At 42.0% G+C, this 12,150-nt stretch overlaps 1 protein-coding gene across 5 annotated transcripts in view; it reads right to left on the reverse strand.

Moving 5' to 3' along the window:
* SEMA5B (semaphorin 5B) overlaps positions 1–12,150 on the reverse strand; it is a 358,202-nt gene that overhangs the window by 29,053 nt on the left and 316,999 nt on the right. For all 5 annotated transcript variants that reach the window (XM_060278773.1, XM_035128943.2, XM_035128952.2 and 2 more), the window contains 4 exons: positions 9,537–9,718; positions 4,941–5,084; positions 1,393–1,540; positions 602–827 (listed from right to left, as the gene is read on the reverse strand). In XM_060278773.1, coding sequence (XP_060134756.1) covers positions 602–827; positions 1,393–1,540; positions 4,941–5,084; positions 9,537–9,718 — 700 coding nt within the window. The remainder of the gene's footprint in view (positions 1–601; positions 828–1,392; positions 1,541–4,940; positions 5,085–9,536; positions 9,719–12,150) is intronic.

Below are 12,150 nucleotides of genomic sequence, written 5' to 3' on the forward strand. Positions count from 1 at the left end.
GGATTACTCCCATGCAGGTGGGTGTTTCCTTGTGTTTGGCCCAGGAACTTCAACTACTGCAGGATGATTGCTGGCAGGAGAGAGAGACTCTTCTGAGGGATGAGCTACCAATTTGTTACTGGGTGCGTTACTATTACTTTATAAAGCTTTCAACACCTTGGGACCAGTTTGCTTGCCCCATATATATCACTTGACTGCTTCAATTCACGGCACCCCAATTATCTGAAATACCCCCACAATTGGGCTCTCAACCACACATGCACCCCTGTAGTGTGCAATCACAGCATGCTGAAGTGACCCCTATGCTGCTGGATGTATGAAGGGCATCTTAATAAACACAGAAATTAAGATTACGCACCTCCAGCAACACACAGTGTCCGCAGGTGTGCGAAAAGCTCCCAAGCAAATTCCCTGATGCTCATCCATCCTGACTTCACAGAGTATATACCGTCTTAATCTGCTGACTTTGATTTGCTCTACTGCTATCAACATAGATCAGCATTTATCCAACCCTACGCTTCAGCTGCCCACAACCTCCAGCATGAATAATAAAAAGCTTAGCTTGGCGCTCGTTATAATCTCGCAATCTGGCAGGACGTACAATCAGTGTCGCAAACAGCTGAGCCATCATTGGGGCAGAACCGACTCTCCGTCTTCTTCCTGCCAAACTGGAGGTCGTGAGGGTCAGCAAGCTGAGCGCGGCAGGTGTAGCGGAAACGCTGTTCTTGACGAGCTCCACTCTGAGTGATGTTGGTGGGCATCCACGGAGTCCAAGGTGTGTTTCTTCGGACCTCTGGGCAGGCCTCTGGGCTGCAGGTTTTATACTCCTACAGAAATAGGAGAAAACGGGGGAAGGACCCAATTACTAGCATTTACTTGTGGGCTTGCAGCTTTACCATTGCACTTGGGGGACAATGACATTTAAGGAACAATAAGATAATCCTCTGAATATTTGACTCAAAATCACAAAACCACTGAAGCAGTAATAAAGCTCAGAATGTAAATAAATCAAGGTCTGGTATTGCTTCCAGTTCTTTAACAGTATACAATGCTGAGGCGACAGGCCTACGCATGTGTTACATACGGTACCCATACTCATGCATGCAAACGAATTCCATAGACAAAGGCCCGGTTGGAGGCATTTCCATGCACTCTGGCTTCCATCACAGTGTCCCGTTGCGCCAGAAGCGGTTTAGTCATGCTGGCCACATGACCCGGAAAGCTGTCTGTGGACAAGTGCCAGCTCCCTTCTTACCTAGCTCCTAGGTCAATTACATGTAAGCTCCCTCTCTTCTCTTCTCTAAGCACAGGTGTATAGGACAAGTCCTAAAGAATTGAGGAAAAGAGAACATAATAAAACAGCAACGAAAGCCTATCTGAATGAAAACGTACCACAGCACAGCCTGGGCAGGAGTTTCCATTTTCACAAGACCTCTGCCTGGAGTGCACCCCTCCACCACAATTTGCGCTACATTTATTCCAAGGGCCCCACGAAGACCAGAAGATTGGCAATGGGCATGGACTGTTCTCATTGCAGAACCTGAATGGAAACAAAATTCCAGGGAGGGAAATAAGGAAACAATAATGCAAATCAGTGTCCTGGAGCACCCCAAAGGAAAGTTGTAAAAGACTCCGCAAGGAACTGTTCGCACCAGGAAGAAAAAGGCTAACATCAGGCTAACATCAGTAGAAATTCAACTTCAGCATCACAAGTAAAAAGATGCAAGACAGACAGAAAGTTAGTTGTGCTTTAGACCTACTGAAATCAATGGGAAATAAATTTTGAGAAACTGGTCCTATTGATTTCAGTGGGACTAATAGCATTACTTACTTAGTCATAATTACTTACTTACTTAGTCTGGATCTAATCCATTCTTTTTAGTGTCCATTCTGGAGGGGCTGGATATTCCAGCAGGCTGGTTTTTTCCCCAATTTGTAATTCCTGCATCTTAACCATTTAAATTATTTACACTGCTTTACCTATGGCAGCAGCTTCTAAGTTGTTTGCATAGTCAGGCACGTCCAACAGGTAGATCGTGATCTGCCGGTAGATCACTGGATGCCTGTGGCAGATCACTGGCTCCCCCCAAAAAAGCTCAACAACTTTGTCTCCCCCCAAAAAGGCTCAACAACATCGCCCTGCATCCCAAAAAAGCAGGGCTTTCCTTCTCCCTAAAAAAGCTCAACAACTTTGACCTGAACCCCAAAATGGGGTAGATAACTGCCCGTTTTTAAGTCTGTGAGGAGATTGCAGTCTCTTGGGAGTTGGCCACTCCTGGCATAGATGAACAATGAATGAGATCTCTTTTGTTTGTCGTTTTGGAATTATGGTCATACAAGTTTTCTATCCTGTTTAAAAACTGTAATACTACTATTTCCTTTTAAAAAAAACACTGGATGGTCATAGCAGCAGAGCAACATCATAGGAGCTACAATTGACTTACGTTTGCCAAGTATAGCAAACTATCCTGCAAAAGACCCATAGATAGTTTATACCCAAATTAGATGTGCTCATAACCTACTACTAATGCTCACATTGTACCATTATAATACGATATTTTTTTCCTGGCATTGCCTGGGTGAAGAAAATAAAAATGTTTTAAAAACAGATACATCTTTATAAGTGTGTATTGACAGTACTGTCCATTAACTTAAGACTTAAGCCTTAAAGCATTGCAAACTAATTTAGGCTAGAAATCCAGCTACTTGTAATTAAACTGGCGTCTTTAGGATCCCAAATTATCTAATAATCTGATGCCAATTACTCTAAAATAAATGGCTGAACTATATTATTGTTAAGCAAGTATTATGCTGGTTTTAAGTAGCCAAGTCCTTGTGAGAGTACAGCAAGTTGATAGATTTGATGGAAACTGGGCAACCATCACTGTGTACGCAACACAATTTTATCTACTGTCAATATGCCTCCATCCTTCAGAGACTGTTTTGAATAGACTTATTACACAATTATTTGTGGTCTTAAAAACTGAAGTCTAGTAAGTTTGCAAAGCTAACTATCTCCCTTTCTGTTTGCAAACTTTCCCTTTTTGTATAGGAAATAGACATACAATTCGCTTCGTTTGTTGTTTTGTTCAATTTATATTCTATGCCTGCCATTTGTGCTTTAAGGTTGTAAAAACTGCAAAAGACATGTCAGTTCCACTTTGTTCATTTGGACTTACCTCCCAGCTGTGTGAACCCACAATTTAGTACAATCTCCCTGCCTCCTCTGCAGTTAGAAAGCAGTTTGGCCAAACAGATCATATTCATCTGCCCCCAGGCTTTCTGGATCATTTCCCCAGGAACCCTGGTCCAGGTAAATGTGGCATCCAGCTGTGTTCAGCAGCACTTCCATTGAGTTAATTTTATTTTTGTCCAACTACTTTTGCCGATTTTAAAAATAAGAAAGCTCTAGCTCCACTTCAGTCATCACATAAGAGAATCACCATTGCTATCACTACTTCAATGGAAAAAATGAAGTTATGTTTCCAGTAGTCACAGATCTAATCAAACATGAAGATATACAGAGCTCAGACTAATTAAACGAAGTGTCTTTTGCATTTGCAATTCCTGAGCAGGTTTTTGTCTGGAACTTTAGCTGGGGTACTAACAATATGTTTTTGTTTTTATTTTGGCCTAAGAGACACATTCATCAATGGCCAAACCTCCAAGGGCTGCAAAACAATGGTGTGTGTGGCCACTCCACACTCTCACATCCTCACAGACACACTAAGGCAAAAAGCTTCCCCTCAGCTAATATATGCAGGTCAGCTAAGAAGAGGGAGTTACCTCAGCCTTCCTGCTCATCAATTTGATGTCTGGGGGAGGGAACACTTGTATTCCCGTCCCCATTTCAGTGCTGGGTCCCTGTCCTTTTTCTTTGCTTATTTGCCACCACCAAAATTAGTGGGGACTTGGGGGCGTGATAAAAATTAGCTTGGGGAGCCAGATCAAACCTCAATTTTTAGCAAGTCCAGCTACAAAATAAGCTGGCTCTCCCCTTCTTACCCTGTTTAACAACTTCTCCACTTCTGTTAGCACTGACTATTTTAGTTTGCTGGTGGGGGGAGTGGCATGCCATCTAAAAACTATTAACTCTCCTATGAAAATGTAGCATATGTGCAGTTCTCCTTTTAAATATGCATACTATTTTCTTTCTCTATTCATAGCATAGCATGTGTTATGGCTAGAGCATCCTTATGCTCTTATTTCACTTCTTGAGCAAATTTTTATCTCATCCTTCAGCAGAAGAGCTCTAAGACTGGCTAACAGCTCCCATTCTGAATAGCAAGCGGCAATATTATGTAGCACCATAGCATACTTCATTGAAAAATTCAGGTTTAGCAACCTCAACAGCTTAACAATGGCATACTTTCTTTAAGTTATGGGCCTTGTTTCAAACTATTATTTTTGACATATGGGTGTGCAATACAGTAACATATTTATATTTATTTAAAAGGTCTGTAAGGCAGCTTTATAGGCAAAAAGGAATAATTATGAGATCAATATAAAAACACAATATGACAATGATGAACCTAAAACACACATAATGTAAATGAAATAGTGAAGACTAACAGCAGCAGAAGTAGAAGAATACAATAAATCACAATCTCATTCACAAAAGGCTGGGGGGGGGATATTATTTTCTTGTTCCCTGAAAGATTAAAGAATGGGTGCCAAACAAGTGTTTCTGGGGAAGTGTTCCACAATCAGGGCAAGACCCTATCCCCAGTTGCCACCTGCCTAACCTCTACAGGTAGGGGCACCAGGAGCAGAGGTCTCAGGCGATAATCTCAGTGAGTGGGCAAGTTCATATGGGAGAAGACATCTGGGATGGGTCCCTAATCCATGTGGTGTAATGAATCCTTCAAAAGAAAACACAAGAGCTCTGAGCCAAAAAAAAATAGTCTCATAGAAGTTTAGGGATGGGGAACGACTCTCACCGCTCCTCTCTGCTTTGTCCGACACAGACCCTGCCTCCGTATCGCGGAGCAGGGTTGCTGCACGACCTCTGACGGACCTGAAAGCCAATCCCACAGGAAGTGCTGCAGGGGGCCCAGGACGACCATGGTGTCCAAGCTCCATTCCTGACAGAGGGGAGGGGGAAGGAAGAAAGATAAAACATGGTATCTGGGTTAATTATTTTTTTTTTCAACTTTAATGCTAAGTTTAACACTGCTGGCTCTGGAGTACCAACAGGTTGCAGAGACTGACTAGCACTACGAAGCACGCTTCAATAGAGGTTAGCCCAAGAAACAGACAGAGATTAGGGTTAGAATTCTGCATGTGCTTTTTTTTTAGTCTTCCCCAACTTTTAAATTTGAGCAAACAAAATCCATGGCAATTTCATGTTGAACAGATTTAAGCCTATGCTAAACATAATAAGGGCAGGAGAGGGTTTCATTTTTATACCCTCCATTACTCATAAATTTGCAAAGTTTTGTATCATTTCTTGAGTTCCTTATGAAACCTTTTTTTAAAAAAAGATGTCACGGTGTTGCAGAAAAACCTGCAGAAGCAAATATGTGGGATGCTGGAAACCTGCAGAAGCAAATATGTGGGATGCTGGAAGAATTACAAAGGGTTGGGCATAAGAGATGAAATATGCCCTGACCTCACTTAGGCATCTTCAGAAGCAGTATTTGCCACACATAATAAAGCTTTATAAGCACTGAATCATTTATTTATTGTATTCTAAAGACTCAGAATGCATTACATTTTTAAAAAAACAACAATGAAAAACTAAAAAACAGACATAATTGCATAGAATAAAATAAAAAAACACAACAGTTTAAAACCTCAGTATTTCCTTAAGTATAAAAACAAGACAATTTATTTTTATGGACATTTGAAGATTACTCTTAGGATTAATAGAGCATTCTATTGGTGGACCTGGAATATGACAAAACAGACTGCTAAACCATCTTTGAGGTGCTATTTCTCAAGAAACTTTCCTCCAATTTCAGGTGTTCTCCTTGCCCAATACTTGTTCAAATTTCTCCTCATTTTACATTTGTGTTTTAGCTCACAGAACCCTAGATTCCCAAATGATGTGTTAATCTCAGGCCCATTTAATAAAGGAAAGACAGGTACTGTGGTGGTCAATTATTCTGAAAATGATTGGAACATATTCTTCTTTCCTAGAGTAGGTATGTGTCTTTCCATAGAAATGCTTTTCACCTCAGTGGCCCTGACCAAGTGATAGAGCAACTATTTTCTACAGTTCATTCTCAAGTCCGTATCACATACTGTCCTGTTTCTTGTGGTCCTGAAAGTTGAGCTGGTGAACAGATGTGTTGATTTTCCAAGACTGAATTAATAAAAAGTGTTTGGCAACCAGTGGGTACCTGGCAAGGCACCAGCTGCAGCAGGAAGCTTAAATTAAAACCTGCGTAGCCTTCACGGTTTTCAAGTCCGTTATCAACTCTCCCATTCTCTTGGCACTGTTCTCTTTTCTTTCATAAGAAGGTGAGGAAATAAAAAAGGACTTCCATACAAGCACTGATATAACCCATGTTTTGCCTATTGTTTCCTTGACCATCTAAGAAAGACATGGTACCCAAAACTTAAAATATGTGATTACAATAAATGAATAAGTACTTTCTATCACACCCCTGAAAGTGGGTAGGGGGAAGCCACAGAAATCAAAACCACCAGTATGCAAAACTCAACTAATATATTTCTAAAACCATTCCATGTTTTGTGTGTAGTTTTAAACCCTTTTAAAATCATCCATCCATACAGCAAAACATTTGATTAGCCAAATGTTTTGGATAGTTGCCATGTCATTTGGATAAATGAAGTTCTACTGTATATGCACATATTTTGTTTTGAAGATTAAGATTTTTAAAGGAGGAAGTCTCAATTTATATTCAAAGTGTAGACAATCTTCAAGGTTTTCATCAGCACTGTGGCATCTGCAATCTTAGATCTCATAACTAAAACTCTTCTTTAAACATTGTAATGAAAGCCTCACAATGCCATACGAAGACAGTTAAAATTGAAATACTAGACCTACAATGAGTGTAAGATGATCATATGGCTGTATTTCTTAACAGTCACTGAATTTTAACACTGAATGCATTTCTCATCCACTTCCTACAGGCCAATCTTGTGGTATCCCACACTTTTAGAGATCATGTTGTTGGCAATGATTAAATGATTGCATCAGCTGCCTTATGTCTCTTGCAGGCTAGAGGATGCTCCACATGGTAGAATTCTACCAGCTGTAAGAATGGCTGATCAAGAGCACAGAAAATGTAAACGAAGATTTATTCACAAAGGCCCACATGCTTGCACTGGTATGCTTTCAAATTGCTAGGTTGGCAGAAGCTGGGAGAGAGCAACAGGAGCTCACCCCGTCACACAGATTCGAACCGCCGACCTTCCGATCGGCAAGCCTAAGAGGCTCAGTGGTTTAGACCACAGCGACATCCGTGGTCAGCAACCACAGATAGTAGTTGCTACACAGAAGTGTCTACACAAGCCTGAAGAAAAAAGACAGACTAAATCCCGCCAGGTGTGACAGATAAGATGGTCAAATTGTACAATGGCATCCCTACAGCTTACAGTGTGTGTGCATGTGTTAGATCTCCCCAAAATAGTTTTTCCTATATCTAAAATGGATATGAATGCAAAATGTTCAATAAAGATATGTGATGGGGACTGTGAAAGTGGGAGAAAAACACACATGCAATGTGGTAATGATGACATTGATTCAGGGAGCACAACAGATGCAAAAGCTAGCTCTCAGTGATCCACAGCAAACAAAAGGGCTGCCGGTTGTACACAGCAAGCTACACCAGTGTTTCTCAACCTTTTTTGGGCCAAGGCACACTTGTTCCATGAAAAAAATCATGAGGCACACCACCATTAAAAAAGTTAAAAAATTTAACTCTGTGCCGCCCTATATTGACTATATAATTATGACTGTAAGAAACACTTGCCAATTGCTGTGTTGGTTGCAATCTCCTGTAATAAGGCTTCACAAGCCGCTGATTTCTCTGCCAGCACAATCCTTTGCTCAGCAAGTTTCAGGTTGAGCTCATCCAGCCAGCTTCTTTAAGTTTGTCTAAAACCACCCTCCCGTGGTGGTGGCTGTTGAGAGCTGCGCTCGCCCCGCGTCGTGACCCAGCCGGCTTCCTTTCCGGCGGGTCAGTGTTGGTTATTGGTGGCCGCCAGGCACGTGACAATGCAAATCGCCCTTCTCGTCGCCGCACGTCGCGGCACACCAGCCAGCGTCTCGCGGCACACTAGTGTGCTGTGGAACAGCGGTTGAGAAACGCTGAGCTACACAATATCAGAAAAGGCTGAAGCTGCCCAGAGTGGCTGGGGCAACCCAGTCAGATGGGCAGGGTACAAATATAGTATTAGTAATGATAATAATAAAGGACCACTTTATCATCATCATCATCACCACCACCATTTATTTATTTATTTATTTAAGCCAAGCTTTAAATGATCAGCCATTCATTTTTTTAAAAGATTGTTTATATTCCTTTCACTTGCTTCAGTATTTAAACAGTGTTAGGACTCCCATGATGCCATCTGTTAAGAGGGAACTATCAGAAAATGCAAAGTGTAACAATTATGTTTTTATAATTTAGTTGTACCGCAGGCAATGTGATGTATTACTTTAATGAAGTTAATGCAACTCTCTTGCATTAACTATCCTTTTATAATGTTTATATCCGCACTGGGGAATCTGTGGCCCTTCATAAGATGTTGGGACTCCAGCTCCCATCAGCCCAAGGTAACCTGACCAATGTGAGGGCTGGTGAGTGTGGCAGTCCACCAACATGGGGAGGACTGCTGCTCCCCATGACTGGTTTATCTGTAACACTTTGTGTGAGGTACATAATGAATATGCTAGCAAATGCCCACAAGCCAGGTATGTTCTGTGACAATTCCTGTTCTGATCACTGCTATCACAACTGACTTGGAAGAACCCTTGTAGTATAAAGTGGTGATTCTAGAATTCAGACTCGTAATGGGGGTGGGGTGTAATGGGGGAGAACCAAGGGTGGCATTTATTCCAGATTAATTACCCCAATCTATAAGTGAGACCTTGAAAATGATTTCTTTGCCAATAATTTCACAGTGTCAGGTTTCCTAGTAAACTCACTTGGTATTTGATAAATCCCTCCAGTGACACAATATTTATTTTTATTATGCTTCTATCCGTGTCCTTTCTCCAATGACATGAGGGCAGTATACTTGGCTTCCCTCTTTTATCCTCACAGCAACCCTAAGAGGTAGACAAGGTTGATAAATAGTGACCTCAACTATCCCAGTGAGTTTCATCCCTGTGTGGGGATTTGAACTCGGGTCTCCTAGTGCCCTATCAACTATATAGCAGAATATTAAAGTTGTAACAACATTGCTTCTTTTCCTGTAACCCCCGCTTCTTCGTTTTAAGTTACTTTTGTGCTCTATAGATGAGATTGACCAAGAAAGAGGCAATAACAGTCAGTAGACAGATGAAAGGAATAACTTTTCACCCTTCTTGCATATACAAGACATAAAAGACGTTCAGGTACCTTGAGCAATTTGCAATCTCTATTCTGGCTCCTTCACAGTCACGTCCACCACACTGAGGCCGAGGGCTGTTACACGACCGCGATCTGCACATGCAGGAGCCTGTGCTGTCACCATCTGAGTGTTCACACGGTTGCCATGGGGACCAGGCCCCCAACTGGCCATCCACCATCAGATTTTTCACCTAATTTAAGTAAAGAGAAGTCATCATGGTGAGTCTGTGCGTTTTAAGTTGCCCATGAGGGCAAAGTTGCAGTAGAGGCAAAGAGATGTCTGAGAATCTTTCCTACCCCTCTCTAGAAAAAAACTTCCTCACAATTCCATGCTGCATACTACAGGCAGATACTCATATTTAGCAAAACATAAACTAAGGAATGAGCCCTCACTACCAGGGCCAGCCCTACCATTAAACAGGGGAAGGCTATTGCCTCAGGCAGGAGATGCTGAGGGATGGGCTGTAAGGTGGAACAAGGGACAGAGTTGTGTGTGCTTTGTGTCCTGCTCTGTACATCCCTAAACTAGCCCACCACCCTCAGGTGTAGCAGAGAATGCAGTCCTGTTGCCAAACTGAAAGTAATATTCAACTCATTCATTCAATCAGATTCTGCATGTTAAATGGAGAGGGTACTATTTTGTCCCCTGCCTGAGGCAGCAAAATTTCTTAGGCCAACCAAGTTCACTACATAGTCACTGTGTGTGCAGTACCCTAGATATAAGTAAATAAATATCCAATGAGAATAGAACACTTAAATGAGCAGCACAAGTTCTTAAGGTCTGCTTCTGAACTCTTAATTTCAGCTGAAATTTAAAAAGCAGCAGCAACAATTTCAGTTTGTGGCTTCCACATTTCAAGTCAGCATCATTTTGACCACAGCGCTACATGTGTGTTGTACCAAAGTGCTTCATCTGTGCTAGATAACTTCCGCTACTCCCACAGTGCACCCTGTGTGCACACAATATAACGTCACAGGTACAGAAGGTAAAAAGGATTTGGTTTTAGAGTTCCACACATTCCTCTTAGCAGAAGCTTTTACCCAGGGGTAGGCAACCTAAGGCCCGGGGGCCGGATGCGGCGCAATCGCCTTCTCAATCCAGCCCACAGACGGTCTGGGAATCAGCGTGTTTTTACATGAGTAGAATGTGTCCTTTTATTTAAAATGCATCTCTGGGTTATTTGTGGGGCATAGGAATCCGTTCATTCCCCCCCCCCAAATATAGTCCAGCCCCCCACATGGTTTGGGGGACGGTGGACTGGCCCACAGCTGAAAAAGGTTGCTGACCCCTGTTTTTACCTCTCAGGGGAAAGCTAGAGGGGCACTTGCCCACAGACCAGCTCGTCACCTGTACGTGTTTCTTTTTGTAGAGGCACTTTCTCCATCTCTCAAGAGAATCAAAACACTTTATCTCTTACCCAAGGCTACTCCAAAAAAAATAGTAAGGCATTTAGGTTTACAAATCATAAGTTTCTATCTCCAACTTCTCCGCTCCTCTCTCTTTCTGGCACAGTTAAGCACTCCCTTGGCTCTTCCTATAAGCAGCCACCCCACCCCCACCCCATCTCAAGACTATGAGAACTGACATGGAAGTAATTTAGGTTTGTCGTTATGCTCATCACACTGTAGTCTGAGGACTTTAAACATCTGTTGCAAAGCTTTGTTTTCACCACACTCTAATTCAGCAGTACACAAACAATAAGCACCATGGGGGAGTCTTGTGCTGAGATTTCTCCGCTCTGGATAATGCTCAGCTGGACTACTTGGCTTAGTTAGGAACATCACATATTTAAGCAAGATGAAGACAAACTGGGCAAGATTAATAGCAGAAACATGACATGATTAAATGCTGAAGAAGCACATAATTTTCTTCTTCTTCTTCTCTGGCACAGAGGAGGATGCTAGGAGGGAAAGCCTTATTGCACCCTAACTCTCCCATCTCAGCTAACTTGTCCTTCCTGTAATTAATGGGAGATGGTGGTGGTTGCCCACTTAAAGGCTGCATTATTAAGAGGGGATTTTTTTAGCAAATTCACAGAGCAAAGGTCTTACTCACAGTTACAATATGCTACATCCAGTTTCGGAGGCAGCAGTTCCTAGGAGATCAGATGAGGAGGGCAATTACTTTCAGACTCTGCTTGTGGGGTTTTCAACAACCATCATGCTGGCCACTGTGGGAAGCAAGATTCTGGACTAATTGAACCCTTGGTCTGAACCAGAAGGGCTCTTCTTTTTGTTCTCAGAAAATAAGCAGGTCAGAATTAATAAAGTAATGGAGAAGTGTCCTGTGTAATTCAGCCCACTTCTAAACTTGTGATCTTTCATGTGTAGAGAAGCTTCTGATTTTCCTGTGTTTGGGATTTTTCACCAGATTTTACCAGGTCCAATTTACTCTTCTGGTTATGGAATCATTCCATACCTTCTGCTATTTTTTCCAGCTTTCATTTCTTGGATTTGAAGCGGTGATCAATGCACAGGTAGCAGTAGCAGTAGCAGTAGTGTTTTAAAGAAAAGCTTATTTACTGGCCTTTGAAATCTATAGTGATAAACGTATGACAACCTGTGCACATCACACCTTTTCTGCAATCAAGAGAAACTGACAGGGCTTCTACTGTGTTTTCCC

This window comes from Zootoca vivipara, chromosome 1 (genome assembly GCF_963506605.1).
Source record: "Zootoca vivipara chromosome 1, rZooViv1.1, whole genome shotgun sequence".
NCBI lineage: Eukaryota > Metazoa > Chordata > Lepidosauria > Squamata > Lacertidae > Zootoca > Zootoca vivipara.